Consider the following 15916-nt stretch of genomic DNA (forward strand, 5'->3'; position numbering starts at 1 on the left):
TTCATGCTGGTACTAAATCAGACTAAATTGTAATGGAGTGAGCTGGTCATAGGCCCAAATACTAATAAAATGTTCTCTCCACCAGATTCAATGAACCAACACCTTAATACAAGGAAAGCAGAAAGTGTGACCCTTGATCTCATACAAAAGCTGGTGCAGACTGCTAATTCAAGTGAGTATATTATTTTTAACACAAGCCGATCTCCTGTGGTATTTATTACCCTTATTTGTCAGATGCTACAGCCCATCAATTGCCTGCACTTCAAAACTCTGTACTGTTAGAATATAGAACAGTACAGCACAGTACTGGCCCTTCGGTCCCCGATATTGTGCTGAGCTATGTCCGAACCCAAGATCAAGCTATCCCTCTTGCTATCATTCTGGTAGCTAACACACTCCTTATCGTTATCTGTTCTGTGGTATCATGTCTTTCCATTCACCACCACAATCAACTGCTTCTCTAAGCCCAACCATTCCTCCAAATCCAACCACTGTCTTTTATGCCATTCTCCTGTTATCACTCCCATGTTCTGACCCCAGTGTTGCCGACACTGCACTGTGCACATCAAAAATCCCAAACAGACCCAAATACTCCTCACTCCCCCAAACACTCCTCACCCTCAAACACTCAGAGTCATAGAGGTTTACAGCATGGAAACAGGCTCTTCAGCCCAACTTGTCCATGCAGCCCTTTTTTTAAAAACCTCTAAGCTAATCCCAGTTGCCCGCATTTGGCCCATATCCCTCGAAACCCATTGTACCCATGTATCTATCTAAATGCTTTTTAAAAGACAAAATTGTACCCGCCTCTACTACTTCCTCTGGCAGCTTGTTCCAGATACTCACCATCCTCTGTGTGAAAAAATTGCCCCTGTGGACACTTTTGTATCTCTCCCCTCTCACCTTAAACCTATGCCCTCTAATTTTAGATTCCTCTACCTTTTGGGAAAAGATATTGACTATCATTATTTTATAGATCTCTATAAGATCACCCCTCAGCCTCTTACATTCTAGAGAAAAAAGTCCTAGTCTATCCAACCTCTCCTTGTAGCTCAATCCATCAAGTCCCGGTAGCATCCTAGTAAATCTTTTCAGCATTCTTTCTAGTTTAATAATATCCTTTCTTCAACTTGTGGGCCAAAGTCCCTGTTTGTGCTGTAGTTTTTCTATGTCCTATTATAGGGTGACCAGAATTGAACACAGTATTCCAAGTGTGGCCTTACCAATGTCTTGTACAACTTCACCAAGACATCCCAACTCCTGTATTCAACATTCTGACCGATGAAACCAAGCATACCGAATGCCTTCTTCACCACTCTGACCACCTGTGACCACTTTCAAGGAGCTATGAACATGTCCCCTTAGATCTCTTTGTTCTGTAACTCTCCCCAACATCCTACCATTAATTGAATAAGTCCTGCCCTGGTTCAGTCTACCAAAATGCATCACCTCGCATTTGTCTAAATTAAACTCCATCTGCCATTCATCAGCCCACTGGCCCAATTAATCAAGATCCCATTGCAATTGGAGATAACTTTCTTCACTGTCCACTATGCCACCAATCTTGGTGTCATCTGCAAACGTGTGAACCATGACAAATAACAGTGGACCCAGCACTGATCCCTGAGGCACACTGCTCTTCGCAGGCCTCCAATTTGAAAAACAACTCTCTACAACCACCCTCTTGAGTTCTGTCAAGAAACCAATTTTGTATCCATTTAGATACCTCACCCTGAATCCCCTGGGATTGAACCTTATGCAACAACCTACCATGTGGTACCTTGTCAAAGTCCATGTAGACAATATCAACTGCACTGCCGTCATCTAACTTCTTGGTTAGCCCTTCAGAAAATTGTGAGATATGATTTTCCACTCAAAGCCATGCTGACTGTCCTAATCAGTCCTTGCGTCTCTAAATGCCTCTAGATCCTGTCTCTCAAAATACCTTCCAACAACTTACCCACCACAGATGTGAGGCCCAGGCTTTTCCCTGCAGTCTTTTTAAACAAAGGCACAACATTTGCCACTCTCCAAACTTCAGGCACTTCACCCGTGACTATCGATGATTCAGATATCTCGGCTAAGGGACCCGCAATTTCCTTCCTAGCCTCCCACAATGTCCTGGGATACACTTCATCAGGTCCCAGGGATTTATCTACCTTGATGCACTTTAAGACTTCCAGCACCTCCTTTTCTGTAATATGTACACTCCTCAAGACATCACTATTTATTTCCCCAAGTTCCCTAACATCCCTCCTTTCCTCAACAGTAAATACTGATGAGAAATATTTATTTAGGATCTCACTCATCTCTTGTGGATCCGCACGTAGACGACCTTGTTGATCCTTAAGAGGCCTTACTCTCTCCCTTGTTACTCTTTTGCCCTTTATGTATTTGTAGAAGCTCTTTGCATTCTTCTTTGCCTTATCTGCCAAAATAATCTCGTGTCCCCTTATTACCCTCTTGATTTCTCTCTTAACTCTACTCCTAAACCCCCTATACTCTTCAAGGGATTCGCTTGATCCCAGCTGCCTATGCATGTCAGGTGCCTCTTTCTTTTTCTTGATCAGGGTCTCAATATCCCGCGTCACCAAGGGTTCCCTACTTCTGCCAGCCTTGCCCTTCACTCTAAAAGGAATGTATTTACCCTGAACTCTGGTTAATACACTTTTGAAAGCCTGCCACTTTCCAGACATCTCTTTGCCTTCCCAGACTCCCCCAATTAATTTTTGAAAGTTCCTGCCTGATACCATCAAAATTGGCCTTGCTGCAATTCAGAATTTCCTCACTCATCCCCCAAACACTCCTCACTCACTCCCCAAACACTCCTCAATCCCCCAAACAGTCCTCACCCCCACCCCCCCAAACAGTCCTCACCCGCCCCACAAACACTCCTCACCACCACCACCGCCCCCTCCCTCCCTTGCCAAACACTCCTCACCCACATCCCCTCATATCTATCTTCTGCTTCCCACCTTTACACTGGACCTGGGGTGATAGTGACATAGTGGTAATCCTAGAGGCCCAAGCTATTGCTCTGGCTGCAGTACATTAGCTGATGGAATTTAAACTCAATTGGCGCTGAAAGGTGATTATCTTTACCGGTCCTTTCTATATGTAACTCCAAACCCACATCATCTTAACTACACTCTGAAATGGTCTAGCAAATACTCAGTTCAGTGGCAATTAAGGATGGATAACACATGCTGACCTTGCCAGTGACATCCACATTCCGTCAAAGAATTTTAAAAACCTTTCAACTTCTCTCCACCCAAAATTCCAGCCTCCAAATATCATGACTCACTCTGACCCCTCCTCTGCAACTTCTTCCCCAATCCCAGCATAACTCTTAATTCTTGAATACCATCCTGCATCTCCAAATATCATCATCTTATCAACCTGACTGCCCAGCATGCAACCTTTGGGGAAAGACATACCCAATCACCTGAAAGCTTCTGGCTGTTCTTCATTGACAGTCTGCACCTTCAGTAATGAAATGAAGGTTAGTTTGTGTAATAATGAACCAAAAACACAAAATATGCCAACAGCAATCAACATTTCAAGATGCTTCGCAGAGGAGCAATTGAGCAACGATGAGCATGAAAATAAGGAAGAGATATTTTAAAGGCTAGTTTAAAAGGGGCTTTAAAAGGGAAGGTGGAGAAGCGATAGGATTAAGGGAAATTGGCTTGGGTTTGACAAAGCTTAAGATGTGACTGCCAATGATAAGGTGGAAGAAATGGAGTATACATGAGACCAGAGTCAAAAGGAATGATGGGTTCAGGAGTTTGTCATTGTCAAGTTTATTGTGGACAAGATGAGCTCAGAGGAGGCATGAAGGGAGATTGGAGGGACACTGTAGAAAGATATGTGTTCAAGGCTATCATCCTAAATGGCCGCCTTATGTGCTATCTGATTCTATAAACCACTCTGCGCCTTTTAAATTGTGGCTTGGGGTCTTTTACATCTTCCCAAATAAACATTGCATCTGAATACCTCTGGCAATGCAGCACTCCCTCAGTACTGACCCTCTGGGAGTGCCACTTAGCTTCAGCACTACCCCTTGGATAGTGCAGAGTTCCCTCAGTACTAACCCTCCCTCAGTTCTCTACCGGAGCTTCCATACAGACAATCATAACATCAGTACAAATCAAACGGAACCAATAGAACCAGCTCACAAGATTGGGGAATTTTAAACGTCAGTAAGAGGTGCCTAAAACCACTGGCATTCATGTTTTTGTTAATCTTTATGCAGATTTAAAACTCAAATCCACAAAATCAGTCACCATTCACAAATTTGACCAAGTGTACAGGTTGGCATTGCAAGAACCACTGATTGAGCTATTTTTTAAATTCTTTAATATGATACGAACATCACTGACTAGACCAGCCTTTGTTGCCCATCTCTAGTTGCTCTTGAGAAGATGGTAGTGAGCTGCCTTCTCAAACCTCTGCAATCCATCTGGTGCAGGTGCTGTAAGGATGGAGTTCTAGGATTTTGATCCAGTGACAATGGTGGATAAAGTGTTACGGTGGGATGATGTGTGGCTTCGAGGAGAGGTTGCAAGTGGTGATGTCCCTGTGCAACTGTTGCCCTTCCCAGTCGAGGTGGTAGAGATTGTGAATTTGGAGGATGCTGTTGAAGGAGGCTTGGAGAGTTGTTGTATCATGTAAATGATACACATTCCTACTGCTGTGGATTGAATGATGGTGTATGGAGTGCTAGTCAGTTTGGCTGCGTTGGCCTGTTGCTGTGAAGATTCTTGAGTGTTACTGGAATGCACTCATACAGGCAAGTGGATAATATTCCATCATTCTTAACTTGTGCTTTGTAAACAGTGGACAGATTTTGGGAGTTTTTTCTATTCATTCGTGGGACATTGATATCGCTGGCTGGCCAGTATTTATTCCCATCCCTAGTTGCCCTTTAACTGAATGGCTTGCTAGGCCATTTCAGAGGGCAGTTGAGAGTCAACCACATTGCTGTGGCTCTGGAATCACACATAGGCCAGACCAGGTCAGGATGGAAGATTTCCTTCCCTAAAGGACATTATGGGGCGGCAATGGCCTAATGGTATTATCGCTGGGCTATTAATACAGAAACTCAGCTACGTTCTGTGGAGTGCTGCTTTTACCAGTTTGGGAACAGGTAGGGTAAAATCTGACAGGGCTTGGAGTAAACTAACAAGAGATAATCTGATAGAGATGTGGAGTAATCTGGTGGGTTTGGTAAATTTAATGTTTTAAGCAGAGGTACTATTTTGGTCATTTGTTTTGCATTCATAAGAACATAAGAAATAGGAGCAGGAGTAGGCCATCTAGCCCTTCGAGCCTGCCCCGCCATTCAATAAGATCATGGCTGATCTGTCGCTGCTCAGTTCCACATTCCCGCCCTCTCCCCATAACCCTTAATCCCCTCTCTTATCAAAAACCCATCAACCCGCGTCTTAAAAATATTTAGCGAGGCAGCCTCCACCACTTCAACGGGCAGAGAATTCCAGAGATTCACCACCCTTTGAGTGAAGAAGTTCCTCCTCAACTCCGTTCTAAACCGCCCCCCTTTTATCTTGAGGCTGTGCCCCCTAGTCCTACTGTCTTTTTTGAGCAGGAAGAGTCTCTCCACCTCTATCTTATCCATCCCATTCATCATCTTATACGTCTCAATGAGATCTCCCCTCATTCTTCTAAACTCTAACGAGTACAAGCCCAGTTTATTCAGCCTCTCCTCATAGCTCAACCCCCTCAACTCCGGTATCAGCCTAGTAAACCTCCTCTGCACTCCCTCCAAGGCCAAAATATCTTTGCGCAGGTGCGGCGCCCAAAACTGCACACAGTACTCCAGCTGTGGCCTCACCAATGCCCTATACAGCTGCAGCAAGACCTCCCTACTTTTATATTCAATCCCCCTCGCTATGAAGGCCAGCATCCCATTTATATAGATGATCTGGAAGAGGGAACCAAGTGTAGAGTGTCGAAATTTGCTGATGACACCAAGATTGGGGGAACGGCAAATTGTGCGGAGGGTGTGGAGAGTCTGCAGAAGGATCTAGGTAGGCTGGGCGAATGGGCCAGGAAATGGCAAATGGAATTTAATGTTGGCAAGTGTGAGGTGGTCCACTTTGGTAGGAAGAATGGTAGGAAGGACTATTACTTACGAGGCGAAAAACTGCAGCAGGCGACGGTGCAGAGGGACCTCGGGGTCTTTGTGCATGAGTCGCAAAAACCCAGCTTGCAGGTGCAGCAGGTGGTCAGGAAGACGAATGGGATGCTGGCCTTCATAGCGAGGGGGATTGAATATAAAAGTAGGGAGGTCTTGCTGCGGCTGTATAGGGCATTGGTGAGGCCGCAGCTGGAGTACTGTGTGCAGTTTTGGGCGCCACACCTGCACAAAGGTATTTTGGCCTTGGAGGGAGTGCAGAGGAGGTTTACTAGGCTGATACCGGAGTTGAGGGGGTTGAGCTATGAGGAGAGGCTGAATAAACTGGGCTTGTACTCGTTAGAGTTTAGAAGAATGAGGGGAGATCTCATTGAGGCTTATAAGATGATGAATGGGATGGATAGGATAGAGGTGGAGAGACTCTTCCCGCTCAAAAAAGACAGTAGGACTAGGGGGCACAGCCTCAAGATAAAAGGGGGGCGGTTTAGAACAGAGTTGAGGAGGAACTTCTTCACTCAAAGGGTGGTGAATCTCTGGAATTCTCTGCCTGTTGAAGTGGTGGAGGCTGCCTCGCTAAATATTTTTAAGACGCGGGTTGATGGGTTTTTGATAGGAGAGGGGATTAAGGGTTATGGGGAGAGGGCGGGAAAGTGGAACTGAGCAGCGACAGATCAGCCATGATCTTATTGAATGGCAGGCAGGCTCGAAGGGCTGGATGGCCTACTCCTGCTCCTATTTCTTATGTTCTTATGTTCTTATGTTCTTATATTCGCCTTCCTGACCACCTGCTGCACCTGCAAGCTGGGTTTTTGCGACTCATGCACAAGGACCCCGAGGTCCCTCTGCACCGTCGCCTGCTGCAGTTTTTCGCCCCGTAAGTAATAGTCCTTCCTACCATTCTTCCTACCAAAGTGGACCACCTCACACTTGCCAACATTAAATTCCATTTGCCATTTCCTGGCCCATTCGCCCAGCCTATCTAGATCCTTCTGCAGACTCTCCACACCCTCCGCACAATTTGCCGTTCCCCCAATCTTGGTGTCATCAGCAAATTTCGACACCCTACACTCGGTTCCCTCCTCCAGATCATCTGTGTAAATGGTAAAAAGCTGAGGCCCCAGCACCGACCCCTGGGGCACTCCACTAGTCACCATCCGCCAATCCGAATAGCACCCGTTGACCCCCACTCTCTGCCTCCTATTTGACAACCAATCCTCTATCCACGCTAACACCCTACCCCCAACTCCATGTCCCTCGACCTTCTGCAATAACCTCTTGTGAGGTACTTTGTCAAACGCCTTCTGAAAACCTAGAAAGACCACATCCACCGGCTCTCCTCTATCCACCGCCCTAGACACATCCTCATAGAACTCCAGTAAATTTGTCAGACACGACTTCCCTTTAATGAAACCGTGCTGCGTCTGCTCTATCAAGCAATTCCCTTCAAGATGCCAATTCTGGCCAATACATCCCAGTGAGGTGCTGTAAACAAATCTGAACACTGTGGAAACTTTCATGCTGGCACTAAATCAGGACCCAGGTTTGAATTCTACCACGGTAGATGGTGGAATTTAAATTCGGTAAAAAAATCTGGAATTAAGAATCTACTGATGACCATGAAATCATTGTTGATTGTGAGAAAAACCCATCTAGTTTACTAATGTCCTTTAGGGAAAGAAATCTGCCATCCTTACCCAGTCTAGTCTACATTTGACTTGAGAGCCACAGCATTGTGGTTGGCTCTCAACTACCCTCTAATATGGCTGAGCAAGATAAGCGATAAGCGATGTTTTTGATAAGCGAGGGGATTAAGGGTTATGGGGAGAGGGCGGGAATGTGGAACTGAGCCACGACAGATCAGCCATGATCTTATTGAATGGCGGGGCAGGCTCGAAGGGCTAGATGGCCTACTCCTGCTCCTATTTTTTATGTTCTTATGTTCTTAAGACACCCGTTCAAGGGCAACTAGGGATGGGCAATAAATGCTGGCTAGCAACGCCCATGTCCCGCAAATTAATTTAAAAAAATGCATTTTTCCAACAAACACCAACCAGCATTTTCAACTTCAAAATCCCAGGGTGCCCATGGTGTAATTCCAACTATGCCAGAACCCCAGAGGATGATGCCATCCTAAACACTGAGCTAGTCTTTCTTTGTTCAGTAGTGCTCAATTTCATTTGCCCCTCACTGTGGCCCCTGGTGATTGAACCCTCGTGACGTGGAGATGCCGGCATTGGACTCGGGTAAACACAGTAAGAAACCAAATTAACCTGTTGGACTTTAACCTGGTGTTGTGAGACTTGTTACTGTGATTGAACCCTCAACCAGGAGGAGCAGCTGCTCCTTGCTTACCTCACATTCTCCACGTAATATGTTTTTTAATTTAAATAGGGCTGGTCCTTTTGCATTCATGCTTCGATTTGCCTTATAGGCACTAGCAAGATGTCCAAAAACCTGAAGATCATCACAACCGCTTCCGCAGCAAGTAGTGAAGTAAGGCTTATGAACAACAGCAGACGACTCAGTACCTCGGCGTTAGCTATCCAGGTCCCAGGGCAGTGCTCTAGGAGGTACTCATAAGCCACCAGTAATGAGGCCCGGTGCTGTATCTGGACAGAGGCAATGGGGGTATTGCCTTGTCTCCTTTAAAATGTCCTAACAATGGTTTAGGATCAGTTACTATGATGAAGTAAATACCATAGATGACATATTGATGGATTTCTTTAACGCCAAAGACAACTATCAACCCCTCTTTCTTGATCCGAAGCTACCTTTGCTAAGCGTCAGAGAGAACATAAGAAATAGGAGCAGGAGTAGGCCGAGTAGGCCAACTAGACCTTCGAGCCTGCCCCGCCATTCAATAAGATCATGGCTGACCTGTCGTGGCTCAGTTCCACATTCCCGCCCTCTCCCCATAACCCTTAATCCCCTCTCTTATCAAAAACCCATCAACCCGTGTCTTAAAAATATTTAGCGAGGTACATAAGAACATAAGAACATAAGAAATAGGAGCAGGAGTAGGCCATCTAGCCCTTCGAGCCTGCCCCGCCATTCAATAAGATCATGGCTGATCTGTCGTGGCTCAGTTCCACTTTCCCGCCCTCTCCCCATAACCCTTAATCCCCTCTCTTATCAAAAACCCATCAACCCGCTTCTTAAAAATATTTAGCGAGGTAGCCTCCACCACTTCAACGGGCAGAGAATTCCAGAGATTCACCACCCTTTGAGTGAAGAAATTCCTCCTCAACTCCGTTCTAAACCGCCTCCCCTTTATCTTGAGGCTGTGCCCCCTAGTCCTACTGTCTTTTTTGAGCGGGAAGAGTCTCTCCACCTCTATCCTATCCATCCCATTCATCATCTTAACGTCTCAATGAGATCTCCCCTCATTCTTCTAAACTCTAACGAGTGCAAGCCTAATTTATTCAGCCTCTCCTCATAACTCAACCCCCTCAACTCCGGCATCAGCCTAGTAAACCTCCTCTGCACTCCCTCCAAGGCCAAAATATCCTTGCGTAAGTACAGCGCCCAAAACTGCACACAGTACTCCAGCTGTGGCCTCACCAATGCCCTATACAGCTGCAGCAAGACCTCCCTACTTTTATATTCAATCCCCCTCGCGATGAAGGCCAGCATCCCATTCGCCTTCCTGACCACCTGCTGCACCTGCAAGCTGGGTTTTTGCGACTCATGCACAAGGACCCTGAGGTCCCTCTGCACCGTCGCCTGCTGCAGTTTTTCTCCACGTAAGTAATAATCCTTCCTACCATTATTCCTGGATTCTAGATGTGCATACAATAGGCTAATCTGTTGCATCCCTCCAGCAATATGCCAATATCACCCTAACCCTGTAAAGGGAGACATCATATGTCAAAATAAGGTCCCTTTTGGGACCGATAAATTTGAAGGCAAAACTTGCTGTTTAACACTGATGAAAGCCTCCAGCTGCGATGTCACACCCCCCCTACCGAGACCACATTTTAGGTTTTCGTCGTGGGGCACGCAAAAGGATCAGCAAAGAAGCTAAATTAGGAATAAACTTCCTGTAATAATTCACTAACTCCAGGAAGGATTTCAATTTCATGGGTTCCTTGGAGTTGGTGCCTCTTTAATGGCCCTCACCTTGTCCTGCACTGGATGAAGGCCCTTGCCACCCTCCCGATAGCCGAAATAGTTTATGGCACTTGCTTGGAAGACACATTTTTCCCTTTTCAAGCGTAACCATAAGACATCTTCCAGCTTCACTAGGTGTTTGTGTTCCAAGGTTCCTGTGGCCAAGACATCATCCAGGTACACCGCTATCCAAGGTAACTTTTGGGGTATGTTCTCCATGACTTATTGAAAAATGACACATGCAGACGAGACCCCCTAAAGGGCCGATGTGTGTACTCATGTAGACCTTTGTGCATATTAATTGTCCCATACTTTCAGGGTGGTTCAGCAAATTCAAGTTGGAGATGCACATATAAGAACATAAGAACGTAAGAAATAGGAGCAGGAGTAGGCAAATTCAGCCTTTTATACCTGCTCCGCCATTCAATCAGATCATAGCTAATCTCTCCCTTATCTCAAATCCACCTCCCCATAACCCCTTATTCCTTTTTTTTATTGGAAATATATCTACCTCCTTCTTGGAACCATTCAAAAATTCAGACTCCACCACATCATGGTACAGCGAGTTCCAAAAATTCACCACCCTCTGCGAGTAGTAGTTCCTCCTTGTCTCGGTTTTAAATCTACCGCCTCTTAACCTATAACTGTGACATCTTGTTCAAAATTGCCCCATTAGAGGGAACATTTGGTCAACGTTTACGTTATCAATTCAAGTTTACCAAAAAGAGGCATTTTTCTTACTGAACATTACTTGTCTCAACAGTAAAGATGGTCCGGAGGGAAGAAAAAATCTCACTTCACTCCTCATCCCAATGTAATAATCTTACCAAAGTCAGTCTTCTATCAGCAATCACCTAATTATGAGTTTGAACTGCTGTGCAGCAGCTGCAGTGTATAAGTCAGTCCCAAAGTCTCTCTACTGCTGGCCTGAGTGGAGCGAATTAGTTTTAAAACCCCGGCTGCTCTTTTCTATTGGGCAAGCTTCCACTTATATTCTATGAAGCCCACAGGGAAATCTATTCACAAAATAACAGATTTATTGCTGCCCTTTGCGGACAGGACATATATCTGAGCAATTTTTCGCATTGTCATGTGGCTGCCAATGTTAAATTGTAGTGGAACAGCTTGTCTAGGGGTACACCTGGTTCTGGAGCACAAGTCTTCAGTACTATTGCTGGAATGTGTCAGGTATGCTGCCAAAGCCTTTGCAGCATACCAAGAACAATACAGCACAGGAATAGGCCCTTCGGCCCACCAAGACTGCGTTGATTCACGATGCTGTTGTAAACTAAAGACCTTTTGCCACCACATGGTCTACATCCATCCCTGCCTATTCATATGTCTTAGTAAGAAGTCTCACAACACCACATTAAAGTCCAACAAGTTTATTTGATAGTAAACCCACAAGCTTTTGGGGTTTCTATCAAATAAACTTGTTGGACTTTAACCTGGTGTTGTGAGACTTCTTACTGTGTTTACCCCAGTCCAGTGCTGGCATCTCCACATCATATTCATATATCTGTCAAGATGCCTCTTAAACATTGCCATTGTGTTCTGCTTCTACTATCTCCTTTCCAGACACTTGCCACCCTCTGTGTAAAAAAAACTTGCCTCTCACATCTCCTTCAAACTTTCCCCCCTTAAACCTATGTTCCCTGGGGAAAGATTAAATTTATTAAATATGTTAAAATTATGCTTAGTAGAAATCTTTTCAGATCCTTTAAAAAGCTGAAAATCTAATCTTGATATAGCTTTAATTTGTAGAAAACAGCATAACCACTACCTACCGAATATGTTGCGATTGCTGTGCTCTGCTTATCTTGATTTTGCATATTAGATGCATCCCTTTTCTCATAAGAACAAAAGAACATAAGAAGTAGGTGCAGGATAGGCCATCTAGCCCTTCGAGCCTGCCCCGCCATTCAATAAGATCATGGCTGATCTGAAGTGGCTCAGTTCCACTTTCCTGCTTTACATAAGAACATAAGAAATAGGAGCAGGAGTAGGCCAACTAGCCCCTCAAGCCTGCCCCGCCATTCAATAAGATCATGGCTGATCTGTCGTGGCTCAGTTCCACATTCCCGCCCTCTCCCCATAACCCTTAATCCCTTCGCTTATCAAAAACCCATCAACCCGCATCTTAAAAATATTTAGCGAGGCAGCCTCCACCACTTCAACGGGCAGAGAATTCCAGACTTTCACCACCCTTTGAGTGAAGAAGTTCCTCCTCAACTCCGTTCTAAACCGTCCCCCCTTTATCTTGAGGCTGTGCCCCCTAGTCCTACTGTCCTTTCTGAGTGGGAAGAGTCTCTCCACCTCTATCTTATCCATCCCATTCATCATCTTATACGTCTCAATGAGATCTCCCCTCATTCTTCTAAACTCTAACGAGTACAAGCCCAGTTTATTCAGCCTCTCCTCATAGCTCAACCCCCTCAACTCCGGTATCAGCCTAGTAAACCTCCTCTGCACTCCAAGGCCAAAATATCCTTGTGTAAGTGCGGCGACCAAAACTGCACACAGTACTCCAGCTGCGGCCTCACCAATGCCCTATACAGCTGCAGCAAGACCTCCCTACTTTTATATTCGATCCCCCTCGCTATGAAGGCCAGCATCCCATTAGCCTTCCTGACCACTTGCTGCACCTGCAGGCTGGGTTTTTGCGACTCATGCACAAGGACCTCGAGGTCCCTCTGCACCGTCGCCTGCTGCAGTTTTTCGCCACGTAAGTAATAGTCTTTCCTACCATTATTCCTACGCTTTCTCCCCATAACCCTTAATTCCCTTGCCTACCAAAAACCTTTCGACCCGTGTCTTAAATATATTTAGCGAGGCAGCCTCCACCACTTCAACGGGCAGAGAATTCCAGAGATTCACCACCCTTTGAGTGAAGAAGTTCCTCCTCAACTCTGTTCTAAACCGCCCCCCCTTTATCTTGAGGCTGTGCCCTCTAGTCCTGTTGTCCTTTCTGAGCGGGAAGAATCTCTCCACCTCTACCCTATCCATCCCCTTCATTATCTTATACGTCTCTACAAGATCCCCCCTCATCCTTCTAAACTCCAATGAGTACAGACCCAGTCTATTTCGTCTCTCTTCATAGTCCAACCCCCCCCATCTCCGGTATCAGCCTAGTGAACCTCCTCTGCACTCCCTCCAAGGCCAAAATATCCTTGTGCAAGTGCAGCGACCAAAACTGCGCACAGTACTCCAGCTGTGGCCTCACCAGTGCCCTGTACAGTTGCAGCCAGACCTCCCTACTTTTATATTCTATCCCCCTCGCTATAAAGGCCAGCATTCCATTTGCCTTCTTGATCACCTGCAGACTGGGTTTTTGCGACTCATGCACAAGGACCCCCAGGTCCCTCTGCACCATAGCATGCTGCAGCTTTTTGCCCTTTAAATAGTAATCCCTCCTACTATTATTCCTGCCAAAGTGGATAACCTCACACTTGCTAACATTGTACTCCATCTGCCAGGTCCTCGCCCACTCGCTCAGCCTATCCAGATCCCTCTGCTGACTTTCTACACCCTCCACACAATTTGCTTTTCCACTCATCTTTGTGTCATCAGCAAATTTCAACACCCTACACTCAGCCCCCTCCTCCACATCATCTATATAAATGGTAAATAGCTGAGGCCCCAGCACCGATCCCTGCAGCACTCCACTAGGTACCAACCGCCAATCAGAATAGCACCCATTGATACCAACTCTCTGCCTCCTATAAGACAATCAATCCTCTATCCACGCTAACACCTTACCCCCAACTCCATGCCCCCTAACCTTCTGAAGCAACCTTTTGTGCGGCACCTTATCAAACGCCTTTTGAAAATCGAGAAACACCACATCCACCGGTTCCCCTCTGTCTAATGCACTAGTCACATCCTCATAGAATTCCAATAAATTTGTCAAACACGACTTCCCCTTAACGAATCCGTGCTGCATCTGCTCTATCAAACAATTCTTCTCTAGGTGCCTCGATATTTCTTCTTTGATGACGGATTCAAGCATTTTTCCAACAACAGACGTTAAACTAACCGGCCTACAATTCCCTGCCTTTTGCCTGCTGCCTTTTTTAAACGAGTGGCGTAACATTAGCTGTTTTCCAATCTTCCAGCACTTCCCTGGAATCCAGCAAAGTTTGGTAAATAATCACTAAGGCGTCTACTATCACCTCTGCCATTTCCTTCAGAACCCTGGGATGCATTCCGTCCGGTCCTGGGGACTTGTCCACCATCAGTCCCGCTAGCCGATCAAGCGCTACCTCTCTAGTGACAGTAATCGCATTCAGGCCCTCAACTCCTACCATCCTTCTATCTTTAATATCCGGCAAACTATTCACGTCCTCCTCCGTGAAGACTGAGGCAAAAAACTTATTTAAGGCCTCAGCCATTTCCTCATCTCCCACCACTAAATCCCCCCTCTCATCCTCTAAGGGTCCAACATTCACTCTAGCCAGCCTCCTCCTCTTCATATATTTGTAAGAACTCTTACTATACTTTTCTATATTTAGTGCTAGTTTAGCTTCATAGTCTATCCTTCCTTTCTTTATCAACTTCTGAGTCAATCTTTGTTAATTTTTAAACCTCTTCCAATCTTCTACTCGCCCACCACTTTTAGCCACTCTAAACGCATCAGCTTTTAATTTAATACTCTCCTTTATTTCGTTCGATAACCACGGCTGATTATCCCTTCTCCTACGTCCCTTCTTTACCATTGGAATATATTTCTGCTGAGCACCGAAAAAGATCTCCTTAAAGATCCCCCACTGTTCCTCAGCAGTCCTACCGACCAATCTGCGCCCCCAATCTACATTAGCCAATTCCTCTCTCATCCTATCGTACTCCCCTCTGTTCAAACAGAGGACACAGGTTCGGGACCCTACTTTCTCATCCTCCATCTGCATCAAAAACTCAACCATACCATGATCGCTCTTCCCAAAAGGATCCCTCACAACCAGATCCCTAATTCTACCTGCCTCGTTACATAACACCAGATCTGTCTCCATGTTCTCAGTTAATCAAATCTGTTCAGGTACCATTCTATTTCAGAACTGCTCTTTTCAGAACAGCGCCTTCAGCTGTTTCTCAATATCATGTTATCATGTGGAGTGAACTAAATTGGCTGAGGACTGGCAACTGTGATGCTGGGGATCTCAGAAAGAGGCCAAGATGGATTTTATTTCAGATTTCCAGCATCAGTGGTATTTTGCTTTTATTAAACCATTAACTTGCTCAGTTTCATTTTCTTTTCAGTGAGGTTATATCAGGTTACTCATCGTTGGAGGAATAGACAATATAAAATGCTTTTTTTTAAATGATAAATCCATTTATAGTTATCCTATAGAATGGTTGCAGTGTGTTGCTCCTTTTGCCAATTGCTTTAAAACTGTGATCTCTGTTATGACCCAGACATGAAACTCTAAGGTGTTCAATGAAGATAGCCTAAACCCTAAGTTTTTATCTTTGAATTTGGCATGGATGAGCTTTAGGTGTTTCACTCCAGATGTGATTCAAGTGTCGCACTAGGAAACTTTCAGCAAACAATGTTTATTTAAGAACACAGTTAACATATATTAAGAAAAATTAGCAATAACTTACAAAGCTCTGACGAAGGGTCATCCAGACTCGAAATGTTGGCTCTATTCTCTC

At 45.2% G+C, this 15916-nt stretch overlaps 1 protein-coding gene across 1 annotated transcript in view; it reads left to right on the forward strand.

Moving 5' to 3' along the window:
• LOC145357389 (uncharacterized) overlaps positions 1-15916 on the forward strand; it is a 160690-nt gene that overhangs the window by 116003 nt on the left and 28771 nt on the right. The window contains exon 17 of the mRNA XM_080210708.1: positions 86-172. Within this exon, the coding sequence (XP_080066834.1) occupies positions 86-172 (87 nt within the window). The remainder of the gene's footprint in view (positions 1-85; positions 173-15916) is intronic.

This window comes from Carcharhinus amblyrhynchos, chromosome 23, assembly GCF_965287045.1.
Source record: "Carcharhinus amblyrhynchos chromosome 23, sCarAmb.v2.hapA, whole genome shotgun sequence".
Lineage (NCBI taxonomy): Eukaryota > Metazoa > Chordata > Chondrichthyes > Carcharhiniformes > Carcharhinidae > Carcharhinus > Carcharhinus amblyrhynchos.